The sequence below is a fragment of the Toxoplasma gondii genome, chromosome II (genome assembly GCF_000006565.2).
Source record: "Toxoplasma gondii ME49 chromosome II, whole genome shotgun sequence".
Lineage (NCBI taxonomy): Eukaryota > Apicomplexa > Conoidasida > Eucoccidiorida > Sarcocystidae > Toxoplasma > Toxoplasma gondii.
The window spans coordinates 1,220,093-1,240,032 of NC_031469.1; the positions used below are offsets into that span (position 1 = coordinate 1,220,093).

At 48.4% G+C, this 19,940-nt stretch overlaps 1 protein-coding gene across 1 annotated transcript in view; it reads right to left on the reverse strand.

Annotated features, from left to right (window-relative positions):
- The window catches only part of TGME49_222800 (glycogen synthase, putative), a 34,446-nt gene that overhangs the window by 7,037 nt on the left and 7,469 nt on the right, over positions 1-19,940 (reverse strand). Inside the window, exons 7-32 of the mRNA XM_018779974.1 lie at positions 19,598-19,691; positions 18,925-19,059; positions 17,946-18,052; positions 17,374-17,475; positions 16,567-16,627; positions 16,324-16,404; positions 15,344-15,474; positions 14,570-14,722; positions 13,900-14,206; positions 12,864-13,048; positions 12,178-12,280; positions 11,538-11,609; positions 10,818-10,903; positions 9,978-10,170; positions 8,780-8,995; positions 8,137-8,267; positions 6,711-7,342; positions 5,572-6,302; positions 4,829-4,950; positions 4,105-4,221; positions 3,494-3,543; positions 3,109-3,197; positions 2,237-2,406; positions 1,481-1,607; positions 1,018-1,123; positions 333-489 (exon numbers count right to left, since the gene is read on the reverse strand). Coding sequence (XP_018638322.1) covers positions 333-489; positions 1,018-1,123; positions 1,481-1,607; positions 2,237-2,406; positions 3,109-3,197; positions 3,494-3,543; positions 4,105-4,221; positions 4,829-4,950; positions 5,572-6,302; positions 6,711-7,342; positions 8,137-8,267; positions 8,780-8,995; positions 9,978-10,170; positions 10,818-10,903; positions 11,538-11,609; positions 12,178-12,280; positions 12,864-13,048; positions 13,900-14,206; positions 14,570-14,722; positions 15,344-15,474; positions 16,324-16,404; positions 16,567-16,627; positions 17,374-17,475; positions 17,946-18,052; positions 18,925-19,059; positions 19,598-19,691 — 4,458 coding nt within the window. The remainder of the gene's footprint in view (positions 1-332; positions 490-1,017; positions 1,124-1,480; positions 1,608-2,236; positions 2,407-3,108; positions 3,198-3,493; positions 3,544-4,104; positions 4,222-4,828; positions 4,951-5,571; positions 6,303-6,710; positions 7,343-8,136; positions 8,268-8,779; positions 8,996-9,977; positions 10,171-10,817; positions 10,904-11,537; positions 11,610-12,177; positions 12,281-12,863; positions 13,049-13,899; positions 14,207-14,569; positions 14,723-15,343; positions 15,475-16,323; positions 16,405-16,566; positions 16,628-17,373; positions 17,476-17,945; positions 18,053-18,924; positions 19,060-19,597; positions 19,692-19,940) is intronic.

Here is a 19,940-nt window from a genome sequence, read left to right on the forward strand (position 1 = left end):
ACAACAACAAATATCTACTGATGCATGCATACGCATATGCATATATATATATATATATATATATATAACTATCTATTGCTATATCCTTTTACATATAATGATAAATGCTGCGCACTCAGGTATACACTGTAGCTATGTACACATGGACTTGTATATGAATAAATGGACGTAGTCTGGGGAGCAAGGCATTGGTGTGTTTTTTTTTCAGGTTTCTCTTGCCCTTTTATAAAAGTGCCATTTCGAGAAGAGGTTCCGAGCACATATCTCCGATGGAGGTCGTTGAAAACTTCCATTTTGAGAAAGACTTGTCGAGCAGAGATGCGAAAGCATACCTTAATCGGGATTCCGTTGGGTGTGGCGAACGGGTGGTGATGCCGCCGGAGGAGAGGCGCGAGGGGAGAAGCATTTCCTTTTCCTCCTTCGTTCATCAACTCGTCGCGATAGGAAGGAGAAACAGTGCCCCAGCCGTCACATTGCAGCAAGACGCAGCTGAAGAAACGAGACAAATTTGACAAATTTCTGCCTTTTAGAAGGAACATGAGGCGAGAGAAGTCGGAAAGGCAGACAGGGGAGAAAAGGGAGAACAGGAGAAAAAAGAGCTGGAGAAAGACATCTTAATTCCGAGTTTCTCAGGAGACGGATGGAAGGATGATGCAATACAAGGGAGAACTAAAACAGAGGGAGAAAAGGCGAGAACAAAGAGAGACACAGACAGAAGGGACAGGAAGGTATAGAAAGACAGAGAAAGAGAGAAGAGACAAAAGAAAGAACTACAGAAACAGGAGAGACAAGAAGATAGAGGAAGACAGAAGAGAGAGCTAGGGAAGTAAAGCGAAAGAGAAAAGAGAAGAATAAGAGGTGAGAGAGGAAGAGAGAAAACACAGAAAGTCGGACGAGAGAAATGAATGCAGAAACACTGAGAAGAAAGGAAAGTAGCCAGGCAAAAAGACTGGAGAGGAAAGGAACGCGAAAGAGCAGAGAAAGAGAGCGACGAGTCGATCCCGAAAAAAGATTTACCGGGAAGGATTGATGACGAAGTTGTGCCAGTGGGGGTCAACGAGGAGATCTGTTGGAAGGCCGTGAAGCCAGTAGACATCTTCCCTTTTATTTAAATAAATCCGACCTGAGACGCACACAGAGAAACAAAGGTTCAGAGGGCCAGGCACCGGAAATGAGGACAACAAAGAAGCAGACAGACACGGAAAGAATCCATGCCTGGACATGAGAAGAAAGATCTAGATAGAGAGATAAAGAGACAGATCCAGAGGTAGACGAAGAGACAGAGAAGTGAACGAAAAGAGGGAGATACCCAGATAGATAAAGAAAGCGATGAAGAAAGACGACTTGGCGGGGGGAAGAGGAGGCGACCGGAGAAAGAGTTCTTCATGGAGTTCGAACCTGCGGGACTCCGTCCGCTCGACGCAGAACGCAGGTCACAACAGAGTTGTTCTCTCTCTTCGTTTGTCTGCATCTCTCCTACCTTCGTACGAGGAATCGAGATTGTGAATGATGTGATAGAAGGTCGTGCAGTCAAAGACGCTTCCGAAGAAACGCTGCTTCGCGTACGCAGGAATCAAACAGGTCGGCCAGTCGTTCGTAATAATCAGCTAAAAAATAAAAAAGGGATCCAGTTCAGAAAAACACAAAGAAAGCAACACCAAGTTTCTTCGACTCAAGTTCGCTCTAAAGCCGAAGCAAGCCTAAAGGGTACATCGCATGTCCTGCCATCCACTGAAGAAGCAAACCGTTTTCTTGTTCTAGAAAGTAGATACTTGTCAGTACAGGATGCTCGACTGTGGTGATGAATGCACCCGCCGGAACGACGCGCCTCCTCGGCGGTTCTGCGGGAGTTGCCATCTTCCCGCGAAAGAAGGAAAGAACTCTCCTCTCTTCCTTTTAGTGAAAAACATGCCGGCAAAACGCCGACAGTCGCGCTTTCCCTCGGAATAATCTTCCTGTCCCCAAACAAACCCGCATGCACACATCTGCATATATATATATATATATATATATATATATATATATATATATATATATATTCGTATCCACCTGTAGGCATATTCATCAACATGTATATATATATATATATATATATATATATAGATAGGAATTTGTAGATGTAAGGATGGCAATGAACGGATGTGGAACTGCATGTAGAGAGGGACGTGCGACCGTCGGTTGTTTCTGATTTGAATTTCTGTGTTTTTATCTTCAATTGATGAGTGGCTTCTCCCACCGGCGGGATCGTCCCTAGATGGCAGAAGATCTCGAGAGCGGCCTTGGCAAAGGTGACGATGAAGCGAATCTGTTCGAGACCGTAGACATCTGGATAAATGCAAGGGAAAACTGATGCGCAGTGGAGAAAGAAGAGCTTTACTCCCGAGACGACGGAGCCCGTATGTACACCTGAAAACGCCAATTTTTCACAGAAAGCGTCTTGAAATTTACCAACAAGATCGACCATCTTCGCGAACGAAGCGTACAACGTGGATGCGAAGAGTGTAAGATTTCCAGGTCGGTTCAACATGCGAAACGGTAAACCAAAGGGAAGAAGAGTCTCTCAACGCGCTCCGCGTGCATCTGTTTTTTCACTGTTCCACGCGCTTCCCAGCTGAAAAGCAAACCGTCTGCTTGCAAAAAAAACGCGTTCACACACTCATACAACGTCGAAGCTTCGATTTGTGCAGTCATCAACGCGAGATAACAAGACACAGAACTCCCGCGAGGTCAACCATACACATGCGAGACCATCGGTTTGGCTGTTCGACTCGCTCGAGGAGCCTGCCGTCACAGCTGTGGTTTGCATGCGCTTCTCGCACTGCAGGCAAAAAGGGAGGAGTGACGCTGTCTGTCTCCAGTGCACTGTGGAGAAATTGATTGTCCACAGGAAGCAGCGGGAACGGAAAAAAATCGCCTCCGGTTAAGAGCGACTCTTTGAAGATGTGAAGGAGTACAGAGGGAGGTCGCAAGACATGGGGACGAGTATGAACTTGAGGACTGCCGAGTTCGGAACTCCAGAAAAAGGTGGATGCAGAGTAGGGATAGCAGTGAGAGCGTATTTTCTTTTTGGAGTAGGGATTCTGTAGCGGAGAAGAAGCCTGGACGCACCAAGGGTGATCGATTCGCCTCCGACATTTACCGTCACATTGAACGCGTGATGGATGCCATCCCTTGCCAGATAGTCTTGTTCGCCTTTCCTGAGGAATAAGGAAGATGAGGCGCGTCCAGATGGAAAGACGACGCTTTGCTCTCCACAGAACAGAAGGAAACGCAGAGCAGGAACGCAGACGCAGGGGCAAGCAGTCATGCGTTGCGCTGGATGACGACAAAGGACTGAAGAGAGCGACAAGACAGAAGGAAAGAATAAGGAAAAAGGCAACGGGAGGTGAGAAGAAGGAGCGAGAGAGAGGAGAGAGAGAAAAGAAGGACTGGAGAGCTGCGGCGAGAAGCGCAGGAGAAAGCAGAGACAGACACAAAGAAAGAAAAGAGATACCTATTTCGATCGTAGTATGGCGAGACGACCCAAACCTCTTGACCGAGTTCCTGTGAAGAGACGGACAGAGAAAAAACGCGTGCAGACACATTCTCAGTTGGATTCTCGAATTTCGTTCGGACTCGGAGACTCCACAGAGAAGGAAGACAGGCAACGAATAAAAGGCTGAATGCGCGTAAAACGAAAACAAAGGACAACGTGACCGAGAAATCCAGACCTCGAAAAACAAATCGACTTCCCGTATAAAACTCCCATCCCGTTCCCTCTCAACGTTTCAATCTGATCTGCAGCTCTTCATGCATGCACGCAGGTATACCTGCATGCACTGAATCAGAGAAATTTGCGCCACACACGCCTCCACCGTAGCCGCCTTCCTTTGTATACACATACACAAGTACGGACGACTATACACCTATACACAAAATACATCCACACATATATATATGTATATATATATATATATGTATATATGTATATATATATATATATATGTATATGTATGTTTATGCATATATTTTTATGTATATTTGCCGAGTTTTGTTTCAGTATCGAGGCGGATGACGCCTACTCCAAACCAGCAGAGAGAGAAAAGAACGAATCTGGAGACGTACTGTCGCGAGCGTCGTCGACAGCTCATCCACCATGACGCCCAGTCCGCCTACGGTGGACCATCTCCCTAGCTCCGGAGTGACGAAGCAAATGGCTCCTAACGCGTTCTTCTCCAACACCTGAAAGCAGCAGGAAGAAGAGAGACGTCACAGATCGACAGCGCAGAGCTGTTTGACTATCTCCTTTGAATATTGGTATCTCTGTGCAGAGGCAGGATGAGAACTCGAGGACGCCAACCGCGCGCACCGGGTCTGAATGTGCCTGCCGCCTTTTGGACAACAAGTCTCCCGTCACCCTGAGAGGAGACGAAGAGACAGGAGACCGGCGCGAACGTGGGCAAGAGACATACGCCTTGGGAGTGAAGGAGGCGACGAAAAGAAGCGAGCTGGAGAGAGACGAAGCAAAGACAAGACGCAGAAAGGAGCAGGCGAGAGGGACAGAGAGAAAGTAGTCCCGTCAAAAGGAAAAAATGCTGGAGAATGGTGTCCGGAAAATATCCACCCAGAGACAGAAGAGACGCATGCGCGAAGGTAGCTCCCAAGCTGCATGCAGAGAGAAAGACAGATACAAGCCCAGTGAAGCAAAGGATCTGGGCAACCTACAGAGAGAGAGATGATGTCACACCTGAAAGGCAAGGAGCAGGTTGCTGAAAACACAGAACGAGAAACACTGCCGTAAGTGAGAAGGAAAGAAAAACGATCTTGACAAAAAGAGACAGATTAATACCTCGTTTGCCAGAGCAATGGGAGATGAATCGCCCGGTGGAACCGGATCGGAGTGAGATGAGGGTGGGGCCTGGAGAGTCTTCCCCGCGACGAGACGCTTCAGCCGCGCCATGAAACTGCACGCTGCGAAAAAGAAAAGACGCATGCGCAGACACACACACGCACAGAACAGCAAAGAGCGCATGCACCAAAGCTACCTGCACACAGGGCTTGAAAAGCACGGCGTAGCCACAAAAAACGTCACCGCTGCATGCGAACATCATCGCGTCGAGAGAGCCCATCGCGAGACTGGGGAAAAAGAGGCAAGCCGGAAGAGGCAAAGACAAAGATGCACATTTGGAAAGAACAAGAAGGTCGACGGCAAGAAAGCAGCAGCCACACAGATGCGAAAAGAAAATGGAGCGTCATTGAAAGGCACAAACCTGATACCACTCACAAAAAATACATTTACATATATACATGGTGCATATTTACAAAGAGATGACGAAGCATGCAAACATGGATATTTCACTTTCAAGACATTTCCATGTCCGCATGTATATACGCAAGAATCGTGAAATGAGACATTTTCCGTTCACCACGCCGTCACGAGACCCTGTTCCCACACCCATTTACGCATATATATATATATATATATATATATGTATATCTGTATATATGTATATATAGATACATATTTGTAGTCACATGTATACTTGAGTATTCAGACAAGAAACGAGAGGATTGCGACTGTGGTTGGTGTACCGAGTTCCTCATGTCTTTCGAAGATTTTGCTATCAGAGCATATGCTGAAGAGGGACAGGGAGGCACTGGGGCGCGACTCTTCTTCTGCATGAGGGCCTTCTTCTTGTCTCTGTTTCTCGCCGAGGCAGTGTTCTCGGTAGTTGAGAGCAAAGCCGAGTTCGTCGAGGAATTCAGCAAACAGATCGAGCTCGGCTACGGAGGCTTTTTCGCCTGCCTTTGCAAAAAGCGTATCACCTGCAACTTGACTCAAAATGTGCAGAATCATGTTGCCTCGCGCGAGGCTCTTCCGGCTCTGAGCGACTCCCGCCAAGCTCCCGCCGGGGGACTGGTGAATCAGGCGCCTAAGCAGGCCTTGGAGTCGCAGCAGCGAGCAGCAGAAAAGCGAGGTGTACAGGGACGGACTGCATGCAAGAGAGACAGGAGCTGGCGGCGCTTGCGAGGGCGGCGTCAGCGGCAGGAGAGTGAATCCCCGAATCACCGAACTGTAGGGTGGCATCGCGGGGAGAAGAAAAGGTTCCGACAGAAGCTCCTCGATGGAAATCACATCCGGCAAGATCGACGTTCTCGCCGAAGCGTTGCACGGATGTCCTGCCTTCCCGTGAGCTCCCCCAGAACGGAGAGAGGCATTCGGCAAACCAGGATGCTGCAGCGTCTCATGGCAAGCGAGGAAAGTCGCCAGATTCGCCTCACAATTGCATGAACGCAAATCGCACATCTGCAGAAGAAAGTGCCTGAAGAGAAGAAGGAACATGACACACGCAAACACAGAAAGCGGCGTATTTGTTAGACGAAGCGACAGACGCAGGGGATTGAAGATTAAAGAGAGAGAGATACGCGGAGTTGGCAGGCGAGAACAGATTGTGGAGACATTTGCATGCAGTCGAGAGAGATGAAGAAAGTCTGTTCTTCGAGTCTCGCCTTCACTCGCTTCCTCTCCATCTCTCTCCTTCTTCTCCTGTGTGCTTCTCTCTTCAAGCTCTCTCCCGTGTATATCCGTACATCCTTCTTTCAGAGTCGCTTTCTGTCTCTTTTTTGTCCCCCTGTCTCCGCTGCCTTCCTGCGTCTCGCTTTCGCTCGGATCTTCTCTCTTCTCCGCTTCGTCTTCTCGTTCTCCCTTCTTCTCTCCCCACAGTGCCTACCAGTGTTTAATCCGCTGCTGTCGAAACGCAGGTCGGAGAGCCTGTAGAGAAACGCTTTTGTCGTGAAGAGTTCTGTCCGACAAGTTTGTGACGACGAGAACGAGCGAGTGCCCGCTGCGTTCGAAGTCAACGCCGACGGAAGAAGAGCTGACAGCGGGGTACTCCTCTCCCGCGACCTCTCCCTTCCTCCGGCTCGATTCGCTCTGAACACTGCTTGCCTCCCGTGCATGCAGTTCCCTGCTCCGATCCCTCGAGGCCGTCAGCCTGTTTTGTGTTCTGCCGACTGTCGGAGGCTGCGACTTCTCGCGACTTGCATGCCCCAGGCAGGTTGAGAGACCCGCTGCAGAGAACTGCTCGATTTGCTGTCGAATGCGGTGGTCGTCGAAGCGGACGAAGGCGACAACTTTGTCCCCGCCCTCTGCCTCAGGGCATTCCCCAGTGACCGTGTCGCCTTCGTCAGGGTGTGCGAACGCAGAGACGCCGGCCTCTCGGAGGAGGCGCGACCTGCTTTTCCGCTCGGAGGGAACGTCGGCAGAGAGCGCATGCATGCACGCACTTGCCGCTGCCAGCGCAGGCAGAGACGCGTCGAAGTCCGACAGCGCCTCTGGCCACTGCTCGTACACCCGGTGGGCCTGGCCAGGAAGGAAGCAGAGCGAGAGAAGGAAGCCGTGGAACAAGATCGAGCAACAGGAAAAAGAGAGAGAGAAGACGGACAAACGGAAAAAGGATAGATACGCAGGAAAAAGGATAGATACGCAGGAAAAAGAAGTCGCAGACGCTGAAGACGTGGAACGTATACACACGCCGGGGAGCGGGAGGAGGAGGAGAGACTAACGAGGGAAAACGGAGAAGGCACTGGAAAGCAGGGAAGACAAGAGGAATGCACGCAGTGAGAACCGGAGACCGAAGCAAAGAAGGAATGCGCCTTACGAAGAACTCTGACAAGGGGAGGAGACACAAAAGAGACAGTGTGTGTGTGACGAGATCGACCGTAGAGAAACACAAGACGAAAAAACAAATACCTGTCACATCGAAAGATTGCGCATGCAATGGTGGATATATTCCACACCAGCCCTGGCAACCTCTCCCAGACACGGCGAAAACCTTGACCAACCGCTGCTGCGCGTCCATTTGTTTACTTTTTAGACAACGAAGTCAGAATAAAATGGGAGATTTATCAAAAGAATCAACTCGACAGTATACATTTCAGGCAAACGTATGGAGGTAAACCAGAGCAGGCGAAAAACGCTGCTGGCGTTTCTCCTTGATAGTCAGAGTCCCTGCGAGCGGCACATGCATGGCCCTGTTTTTGAGCAATTGAAAGGAAGAGAGAACATAGACAACAAAACAGCCAATGATGCATGCATGCCACACTCGCTTTTTCCTTTGGAGAAGAAAAACACTGAAAATCAGGAAAGAGTCTTACCTGCGTAAGACTGCTTCCGTCGGGATTTCGAACATCAACAAGAACGACGCGACCCCGTCGGAGGCAAGGCTCTGTGTGTCGCAGCTTTCGACGTTCCGCGTAGTGCTGGTGAATACTTTTCAAGTCGAATTCTGCAAGACGAGACAAAGAAATAAACAGTTCGTGGAAACAGAAGAAAGGGAGATCTCCGCCTCCGAACCAAGTGGGGAGTTTGACTCTATCTTCGTTTTCATGCAATTCAGAGAGAGAAAAAAGCCTCGCTTGGAAACAAAGTGGCTCGACCGTCTCTAATCCCATAGCACGAAAAACGGACATTCGAGTATCCTTTAGAATGCAGAAAAGGGGACTCTTGCCCAGATCGAATTCCGTTTCCCACCAAGTCACAGCAGCTCCTGGGCACCGCGCGGCAAGAGATCTACAGCGTCTGATTGCACGCGATCCTTTCCTTCCTTCCCTCTGCATGCTTCTGATGTGTGTCGATCCGACTCGAGATGTTCCGACGCTCTGTCGAGTGACTTCGTCTTCTTCTTTCTGCCCCGTAACTCCCGAAATCTGCATGTTTTCAACGTTCACATTTCTCTGTTTTTTCGATCTCTCTCTCGCGCTTGTCAATCTACTTCTTCGATGCCTCTTCTCTCCTCACTGCCATTTGTTCCGTCGTCTGGGGATCCGAGCACAGCGTCCTGAACGTCTTGTTCCAGCATGGGCATCTTCTGAATGCTTTCGAACCCGTCGATAAGCCGAACGCGCTCAAGAAGTGGAAGATCAAAGTGCGGGGGGCGAGATTGTTGTTCCTGGAGACTTTCATCGGCTGCGCTTCCCGGTAGTTTGCGGCCCTCTCGAAACCCCCCTGAGTCGCCTGAGATGAGAACGAAAGGGAAACTCGGATTCCAAAAGTCCATCGAGACACCGTGTGTCGCTAAAGCGTGGAGGTCGGAGACTGGAAAAGCAAATCGAACTGAAGAGACCCAAACGCAGCCCTTCCGTAAGCACAACCAGTCCTTTCAGTGCGCCCCGACTCCACGAGTGATAACGCCAGTCTACACCCGACGCGTAGAACGGAACTGATGTGACAACGCTCGATGGCGCGGGGGAAAGAGGGACATCTGCAGTTCTCTCGCTGTCAAAAACAAACAGGGCGAGCGCTGAAAGTTGTAAACAACGAGACTGTTTTAAAATGTTGACGGAGAAAGACTCAGACTCCTCCAAGAAGCAGAACAGATGCGGGAAACGCGAAGACAGCTCTCGTCACAGACTTCTTGCTTTCCTCCTGTCTCCTGTGAAGACCGAGCTAACAGAGTAGAATGAGGCTTCGGTAAACACAGCTCTTCAAGATCGAAACGAGAAATCAATAAGTCGCAGAAAACACCCGCTGTAGACATCGCTCACGAATCACGGTAAAATCCTTCAGAAAAAGCACCGCTTCGTCGAAACGCCTCATCGGCGAGAGTCACGGCCACAGCAGGAGTCTAGTGGACGTACAGCTTCTCTACACAACACAAGGAACCGATAAGATGTCTGCTCAGAGAAACCTTTCCTCATCTCTTTTTCATTGGAAATTGCCATTTCCAAGGTGTCCAACTCGAGAGAATTCGTCTCATCAGACCAGCATTTGCTTTACACGGACTGTACAAAGGTCATTCACTTTGGCGGTCTCTGTCTCTTGGTTGCCGCCCCTGTGTAGCTCTCGAAAGAATTCTTCGCTGAACGGTCCCCTGCTCGCTGTTTCCACCTTCCATTCCACGTCCCCTCATCTGCGTTTCCTCCAGAAACCGCGGAAGTTACAGAAAGAAGAAAAACGCATCATGGAAAAGAACGGCGCTCTGCGTCGAAACTCATACCTTCTGGAATTCCTGGATAGTTCATGTGTAGAGAACCGGCATGAGAACGAAAAGGGAGTTTCGGAGCATCCAAACTCTTCAGCGTTCCTTGACGCGACCACAAACGGTTCGGCCTCTGAAAGAAAGGCCTCCTTGAGGCTCCCCCGTCGCCGAAGCCTGCCCCATATCGCGAGGAATATCGAAGCAGGCCCACCTGCAAGAAAAATAAACTCTTTCACACTCTGGGGATGAAAGATCAGAGTGCAAACAACTCGTGCATGCGACACAGACTGAACATGCAACAAATACACAAAGGAACAGAAGTATCAGGGGGAGAACACTACGGAGGAAAACATACGGAAAAAACCAGAAAATCGTAGATTCATTACGCTGTACGGACAGCCGCAAAGACGAGAAGACACAAAGTACCCCTGTGCATATGTGTGCACATACTGATAAATAAATATATATATATATATATATATACACACACAAAGGTAGATACAGACAGATCGAGAGACAGATCGATAGACAGATGCATTTGTCATGGTACATTCACCTGGACATCCAAAGTGCTATTACATGTATATGTATATATATTCGCATATGAACGTATGCATATATATATATATATATATGTATACCCAGTCATCTTTGGTTCGATATGCATAGTTTTGCGCCTATCTAAATCTCTCTCTCTCTTCGTATCTATATATAAATCGATGTCAACGTGAAGAGACACTTTCGTCTGTAGGAAGTCCTCGTGTTGGTGTTTCAGCACCGCAGCCCCCGTCGACCCAGGCAGAAGAAGAATTCGTGAATACCGTCGTGCAACGAGAAAAAATTCGGGGAGACGCTTACCGCATCGGGACTCGGAAACGGCGAGAAAGAAAGTTTGTTAGGTCCCAGAGGGCCGCCGGAAATCCCCGTGAGAGCCGCCAGACGACCTACCACGAAAACAAAAGCATAGACTCAACTCCATCTCTATCCGTCTCTCTGTTTTCCATCTCTACACAACATCTCAGAATGCACATATAAATACATATAAATACATACATATACATATATACATATATACATATATATATATATATATGCATATATACACATATATATTTATATATGCATATGCGTATAGGTGGGGAAGATGAGGGGTGGCATGGGGCACGGCTGAGGGGCCGACCGGCGGCGGGGGAACCCGAGGATAAGCCGGCGTCCGGACCGCGGCCCAAGCCGAAGAAACACACGTAGTGCCGAGGGCAAGAGAAAAACAACGGAGAGGATTGTGAGGGAGGAGAAGCACAAAGCGTTCGTGAACGATACGGCAAGAAGACGCGAGCAAAGAGGAACAGAGAGTGCGAGATCGGGAGGGGGGTCTTGGAAACAGATGCTGGAAAAGCGTGTAGCCGAATAGTAGATGGTTTATCCGTTTCTTTGATTTTTCCACACAAACAGAGAGGCCAGCTGCTTTCTCGGCTGGGGCAGGCAGACCATGCAGAGAGCCTCAACCAGTCGCTCGCTCCAACGAAAAATTGAAGAGCGCATGCACCAGAACTTTTTTTGTCGCCTTTCCTCGCGTACCCGCAGAGGTATCCGGTGCAAAGACGTTGGGCACTCCGAGACGACAGGCAGATCCCTGCATTTCTCCGGCAACTAAAAAAATCACAGGGATGCAAGGGAAAGCAGGAAGAGGCGGACGACTTAGAAAACGAGAAGCGGATCTGGGGGAAAAAAGGAAGAATGAAAGGAAAGACTATTGGACAGGGACCTCGCGCCCTCAAAACAAATAGCAACAGAGACAGTCGTCTGCAAACAAGCCACTAGGCTTTATGTACGGAAACGAATTTACATATATATATATATATATATATATATACACTGAGTGTGATACAAAGAGAGATCCGCAAGCATGGAAAACACATATATATGCATATATTTGTATATAGAAATATACCGACAGAGAGAAAGACAGCTATGGGGGCACAGGCACACAAAGCATATATATATATATATATATATATATATATATATATGCACAGATACAGACGGGTATATGTAGAGAGAAATAGACGTAAACTCACAACCGTGCAGATGTTCGCATGTGTGCTTTGACAAGTGAATTTTGGTGAGAACTCTGCGGCCTGCAATCGAACAAAAGTCGGAATTCGCTTGCCCGATGAATGCCTGAATCTTTCGAAAACCCAAGACACTTTCCACTCACCTGTGCAGGGAACATCGGGAAGCAGCATCAGGAGATCGACGGCTGCCCACGCCGCGCGTCCATACACCAGAGCAGGCAGAGGTGAGGCAGGCGTACAGGAGGACTGGAAACAATGCACGCAATTTCAGATATCCATTTACAAATTACGTACGCATAAAAACACAACTTCTAAAACACAGCATTGAGATACCTCAAAACCGAAACCTGTTTCTCGGTATGCCCATAATTATACACACACATATATATATATATATATATATATATATATACGCGTCCCTGTACGCTTCACTCTTCTCTCTCCTCCGACTATTGTAGAAATGTGCATACCGATGTCTCGCTGTATGCGCCTCTATGCACACGAGTCTGTTTGTCTCGTTTGCCCTCTCATGATCGCCATACATAAAATACCGATGTCACTAAAAACTTGTCCTTACACGCTCCTACCAACATGAAACAGATAAACAAACGAGCATTCCTAAAAATGTGTAAAGAAAGTGAGATGCTGACACGCGGTTATAAACATAAAAAGTCCATATAAAGCAGATTCACACGAAAATATAAAAAAACATACATAAATGGATATGTAGATATAATTGTACAAAAATAAGAAAATAGATGTAAATCTGTATGTAGAAATGGAAAAGTACATAGTTGTAAATTATGACTTTGGGGGGCGTGTGTATCACCTGAATGAGAATAGAGCCTCGCGGTAGATTATGGTGCATAGCGAAGAGGGCAGAGAAGAGGAACCGCGGCGGGAGAGACAACAGAGGCGTTCGTAGTTGCGTTTGTCGTAAAGAGGCTGCCTCCATGCAAGCAGAGTTGCCTTCATGGGAGGACGGACAGAGGGGAAGAATGGCTGGTTTTTTTCCTAGATAAAACGACACAAAAGAGGACAAAGTCAAAAACATGTATACCACTACAGACGCAAAACGGCCTTCGACAGCCTTGACCTCAAAGGTCGACAGGCGGAACGCATTCACCAATGCACAGCTTCGTTTGAAAGTGCATGCGGTGCGTGAGCAATGAGCTAGGTCAAGAAAGAAACATTCCTCATCTACACTACTTGGCGTAGTACCACAAACGAATATCTCGCTGACCATGTACACCTCACGTCCCTGAGTCACATACACACGGCTCCACTCAGTTGTACATCTACACAACATCTACATCCAGGATGCACTTCTATGCATTCACACACAGATACATACATACATACATACATACATACATACATACATACATACATACATACATACATACATACATACATATATATATACATACATAAATACATACATACATACAAATATATATATATATATATATATACATATATATATATATACATAAAATGAATATATGAACATACAGATAGATGTATAGACAGACATGTGAACAAATGGACCGATGAGTAAGTCGATAGATGTGTGGAGAGATGATCGAAATAGGGACGTAGGTAGAAAGACAGATAGATAGGTGAAAAAGTCGGTAGATGAATAGGTAGACATACGAGCATATAGAGAAAGGGCCGCGCAGACAGATGAACGGATACATGCGTGATTCGGTGAATATTAGACAACGGCATGAGTAGATAAATGAGTAGAAAGACAAACGCGCGGAGAAACGAATAGATCGACTGAGAGATAGCTCCAGTTGCCAGGTATTCTTGCGTGCTGCATGCAGTCTGCCGAGAGACACTTGCCAGGCTGTTCCACCCACCGAGAACAGCAGGAAGGACGGTGGGGAACAGCTGCATTTGCGGTACGATGCCGCTGCTGACGAGCAGCGACGGCACCACAGAAAACTCTGTCGCACTCAGAGAAGCGAGAGTAGGGATCTCGCCACTGCGGTGTCCAGGCAGTTCAGAAACAGCGGGGACGGTGCCGAGGCCAAGGCTCTGCAGAGGCGAGGCCTGCGTCGCATGCGTTGCCTGCATGTCCTGCAAATGTCGCAGCTGCTCCAGTTCCGTCCAGCACTCGCCAATGAAAAGAAAATCTGGGCTCTCCAGCCACACGCTCCGACACAGCTGCATGCAACACACAAAAAACAGATGCACGCGTCCTACAGAATAAAAGACGACATCTCTGAGCGCCAACGCAACAGAAGCAACCCTCTATGCGCTTTTATATACATATATATATACATATATATGTTTATTTATTTATAGTTGTGTCTCCAGAGTACTCTTTGGTGAGCATTCATTCTTAGGCAGCTGCTCCGTGGATGGCGTCTGTGTTGTTTGAGGTGTGCGCTTCTGCAGTTGGATTTCGAAGACGTCTGTTTTTCGAGACCGGTATAGCGAGACTCTCTTCGCCTTTTCCTGGGAGCATGATGGTGCCTCTGCTCCGTGAGAGGCAGGACTTTCTTTGTGCGATGACTGAGCTCCTACCTTCACATAGAAAGGATTCGCGTAGGCAAATCCTGCAGGCACGGAGAGAAGAGAAGAGGCGCTTCGAAAGGAGGCAAGAGCAGAGAAACTCGGCGCGCCCAGAGAGGCCAAACTCCAGTAGCCCCCGAGAGAGCTGCTATGGGGGACGACAACCTGCACCGAAGAGAAAGCACACAAAGGGATGCACCCTCTCAAGTTTTCGATGTGCAAGAAAACGTTCACAGCTCCTTGTACAGAAACGAAAAACGCATCCTCCACTCGAACAAGACACACGCTGATGCAAAACGCTGTACAAGCAGTGTCCGAAATATACAAATGCATATATATATATACATATATATATATATATATATATATACACATGTTGGGTCTGCAGGCTGAAAGCATGAGAGAGAGGGGGGGAAAGAAGGACATTGACATTGTCTTTGTAAAGGGAGTGGTGAGGGAAATGAGATCAAAATCTATCGCGAGTCACGAAGGGTCGTTGGCTGTTTTAAGCCGACACATGCATGCATCCTCTTGTTCTTCGACCAAGACTCCTCCTTCACTATGTGAAGCGGATGCATCTGCCGAAAGATCTTTTACTACGACTTTAAATTTTAGAACGGTCGAAAACCTCGTCCTTGATCTTGAGTTCAATTTACACAAGTGCAGCTGAAGGTGGAGACGAGGCAGGAAACGTCAATACGAGCGCAGCACTCGGATTTGAACTTCCGTTGTGCAGAGAACACAGACGAAGAAATTCTGAAGCCTGTCGAACGATCAAAGACCTACCTCTCCCATAATGATGTCTTGAGCAGCGTAATGGAACTGTCCGTCGGCGTCCTTCCTGCTCAGTGCATGCGCGTCTGCAGCAAGAATCTGAGGCAACTCTTGAGCGTTCGAAATTCTCACGCCATCGATCCCTGACAAAAACAGAAAACAAGATGCCAGATGCGATCTTAGAGGGCAAAAGGGAGACACGACTCTCTCGTCTCAAACGTTGTTCTCTCTGGTCTTCTCTCGCCATTTCTCCTCAATGGTCTTCTCCCGTCCTTGCTTCTCCTTCGAGGCACGGCATTTGATAAAGAAACAGGAAAATGCAAAGTCAAGAACGGAGAGAATGCGTGCATCTGAGCACAAGAGCACACGCGAGAGGAAGGCCGAAAAGAATGGCGGATCTCGAGATTAGAAAAAGCTGATGGAGAGAAACCGAGACATTGTCTTTCAGAGAACGATAGCCCAGAGTGCATCAACCTGAGCATTAGAATACGGAGGAGAATCGGATTTCACACAGAACAGATTTAGGCCATCTCTGAGCACATCTTCACTCCCGAACAAAAAATCCACAAAGTCGACGATTGCTGTTATCTCTCGCACATAGAACTGCGAGAGGCGTCGACTGCTCAGAGAGGTTTCCCCCAAGAGCGAGGACGCTGAAACCGCTTGTGAGGACAGCAGAAGAAATCGGAAAACTGCTTCGCAACGAATGCACACTGCGAGGTGTACGAAAATCCACAGGTCACCTGTTTCGCCAGCGGTGGTTCTCGAGAAAAACGAAGGATACTCGAAGTCTGAGGCGCACCCTTCCAAGCAGTGACGGAGAGCTGGCAAATGCAACGGGTCGGACAGGGAGACGGGGAGGACGCAAGAACTTGCTAAAAGTGGAAAGAGGCGCGTTATCAGAGAGCCGTAGGAAGAGACAGTTGGAGACAGCCCCCGCTCGGGAGGGACGTGCTCTAGGCGTTTGAGAGAGAGGTGAACTGGAGACTCACCGAATTTTTTGATCCACATTTTGAGGTCGTCGATGAACAGTTGCCAGGTCTCGAGTTTCCTGTAATTCAAGATCGCCGTTTCTGCATAGACGCGGAAGAAAGCCGACAGACAAAAAAACAAAGGCCCGTTCAGTCTCGAGCCTCCAATCGATGGATGACTTGAGTGCAAGTCGTCGACAAGCGCATTACGCTGAAGGCTGTGTTGGTCTACAAAGCGTCCTCCACGAAGCCCAGCAAACATACCCTGCGGAAGGACGCCGAGCGTTTCTCCTCCGTAGAGAATCTGTTTCTTCCCGTCTGCATCCTGAACGCAACGCACGGAAGAGGCAAGACAGAATTGTTTCGCAGCTGTCTCTGTCACAGGCCAGCATCGCTCGTCTGCCGGTGCACCGCATGCCGCACAGAACTCTGTGTTCTTCTTGTTCTCTCCTCGTGACTTTCGCATTCACAGCGACTCTCGACTCCCTTGCTTGCTTGTCTCTCGACTCAGTTCAGCGGGGATGCACCTCTGCCCAGAGGTAGTTGGCTGGTTACTCTCACTTTGAACAGAGACTTCTGACATTGTCTCTTCGGCAAGCGATACGACCCTCCCCTTCCCACTGGGGAGTGGCTCCTGTGCTTCGTTGCACACATATGTTGCCTTTTTCCACGAGAAAACGTAAATCCCTTTTTTCCCTCCTTTCCGGGTCGACTCTCTTTGGACGTTTCTCCTTTGCATGCACTTTCCTCCGTCGAGCCTTCCAGTGCTCTGGGTCTCGCGTGTCTGGAGTCGCATGTATCATCTTTCTTCTCGAATTGACTTCACACCGCACACAGGACGGTCTTTGGAGAAACATGGGGGTGGCTTTTGAAAAGGCGGGTGCGATCCTGTATCTATGCACATGCTAAATTCTTTCTAGACTCGATTCGTTCGACGGCGATAACCGTACGGAGTTTTGGTGTCTTGTTGTTCACATTCTTAGCACGTTAAGCGTTAAGCGAACATGTTTTCGTCCTATAAAGACGGAAAGAGATGCAAGAGACGTTTGTCTGCTCTCAAAGTCACTTCACCTCGAAGTGGAGAAGATGAGACGCGTAGCGGCGATGGGGGTGAGACGCGGAAACGCCGCTGGCCATTTGAACAAGAATTTTCATTCCGACTCGCCGAGCCTCCTACTCACGAAACAACACCACGCATGCGCCAGAATGCGAAGAAACGGAACAGCATCCGCCAGGAGCCGAAATACGCAACTGCATGCGCCAACGGGGAACATCGCAAGCTGGAGCCCCGCGAAAGAGCAGCAGGGCACCAAGACGGCAACGCAGACGAACGCTCTGGAAGGCCGACACTCGCAGATGGAAAAGAGGAGACACTGGAAGAGCTACACAAATAGTTCTAGCTTAAGGTTCTCCACAGGAGATCCAGCAAAATCGGCCTGGTTCTTGAGGCTCTCTTTGTTTACTCGACTCCTTTATTGGGCGGTTCATGACCCCCATGTCGAGGGCACCGCATACAGAGATCTCGGGTGCCCTTCGAAAAAGCGCAGGCGCGGACAAACGAAGCAAAGACGAGAGTCACACGGTGTGCGATCCTCGGATAAGAGAGGCTCGGAGAGAAGAAAATGCACGAAGCATTCACTCACCTGCACGACTTCCAAGAAACCTCCGACTCCGCCAAGAAGTCCACACGGAGCTGCTCGACAGACGGAGGCGAACGGACTCGCGTCAGGATTCGCATAATCGAAATCCCCTGAGGCAAATGAGATGCGTGTGAAAAAAAGAGACATAGGAACAACCTCCAGTGCGAGGTAGAATCGATATAAACACTATATTGAGATGTTCACTGCATGTGGTTTCTCTCCCGCGTCCATCCTTCGCCCACTTTCAAGGGGGCAAGAGGGGGAGGATTATGTTACTCGAACAGCCTCATCTCGCCTGTTTCCAAACTGATGTTTTCTAGCATTGCAGTTCAGTTCAAATTTGCAGCATTCTTGAAATTAAGGAGAGAATGAGGTACAGAGGAAGACACGAGGTGGGCGGCTGTTAACTGTGTGACGATAAACAATCCCTGCATGTTAAGGAGACACCGAAGAGTAGAAACCAGTACGCAACGTCACGGGGCATGGACAAAACGAGTTCTGTCTCAGGAAAACGATCTCCGAGTCTTCGCTGAAACTTGATGTTTACGTAGATGTGTACACGCGCGCCTTTATCCCCTCGAGACATGCAGAGACTGCAGGCATTGTCGGCACCGAGCACAGTGCTTGTGTTGCTTTGACAAACATGAGGAACATCCGTCGATACGTGAGGCGCCGAGACGGAGCCAATAACGCAGCAACTTCTTGCCGCGGTCACTGCATCGCCCCCTCTATGCAAAGAAACAGAAAGACATGCCAGATTGTCTACGCAAACATGTATAGAGATACTTAGAGACAGGTCCAGAGGCAGATAGGTAGACAGAAGACAGACCGATACAGGTATAGATCGACAGAAGCGATGTACGCGGAAGGAAACAAATAAAATAGGTATAAAGTATACAGAAACACGGTCTGTTTCGATACATTCTTCTGTTTACATGGGTGTGCATGGCTACAAGTCACTGACGTTCCGTTGGCTGCTCACCGTCAACGTCGTAAACGACATCTCCGGAATCTCTCTCCATCACTCCACTGACAAGCGTCGCCGTGACGCCAGCTTCTGCGAGCGTTGGAAGCGACTCCGCGATGCACGCAAAGTTTCCTCGTTGAGTAAGTTTTCCTGAGACGCAACAGGACCGCGAAAAAGGGAGAAAGCAGAACGTGTGAAAGCAAAAGAGACCTGAAAACACCAGAGGCATCGCGCGCACTGCAGACCACCCTCTGACCTGTCTCCTGCCCATTCAAAACATGCAGGATGTCCATGGACGCTTTTACTTACACAGATCTTTATATATCGTGTGCAGGTGCTCACATGCATGCACGGGCGTACACACTTCTACATGTACAGCATCAATACCCACATCTACATACACGCATTTAGGCATATCTATACACATTTTTATATACATATAAACATACATAAACATACATATTTATATATATATATATATATATATATGTATACACATATAAACATACATAAACATACATATTTACATATATATATATATGTATATATATATGTATATATGTAACGAGAGTCGGCGGGAGAGTAGAGACGTGCACGTATGGATTCAAGTGTAAGTACAGGATTGCAGATACATGGAAAGTTGCTTTTTAAGCGTAAAAGCCTCGCGAACCGAGGGAGGGGTGCGGACCTGTTTCTTCATCCCACTGTGCCTCGTGGCTATCTACAAAGACCTCGTGGAGTTGGAGATTTCGTGAGTCCTTCGGCAGGACGACGACGCGTCCCTGCAAAAACTCAAACGATCGATACGCGTCCCTTTCATTCCCTAGACTCTTTCGAAAGGACGCTGACACGGGGACGAAAACAATGGAAAACACAAATTCGAACTGTCTCATGTTCATCCGATGCGACAAATCTTCTGCCCATGTCCTCGCCTCCACAAGCTTTCGCCGCCCTCCCCCCCTCTCATCTTCGGAGCTCCCGTTCCCTCTTTCTTCACGCTTCTTTTCCCCGTCGTTGTCGTTTTTCCACGC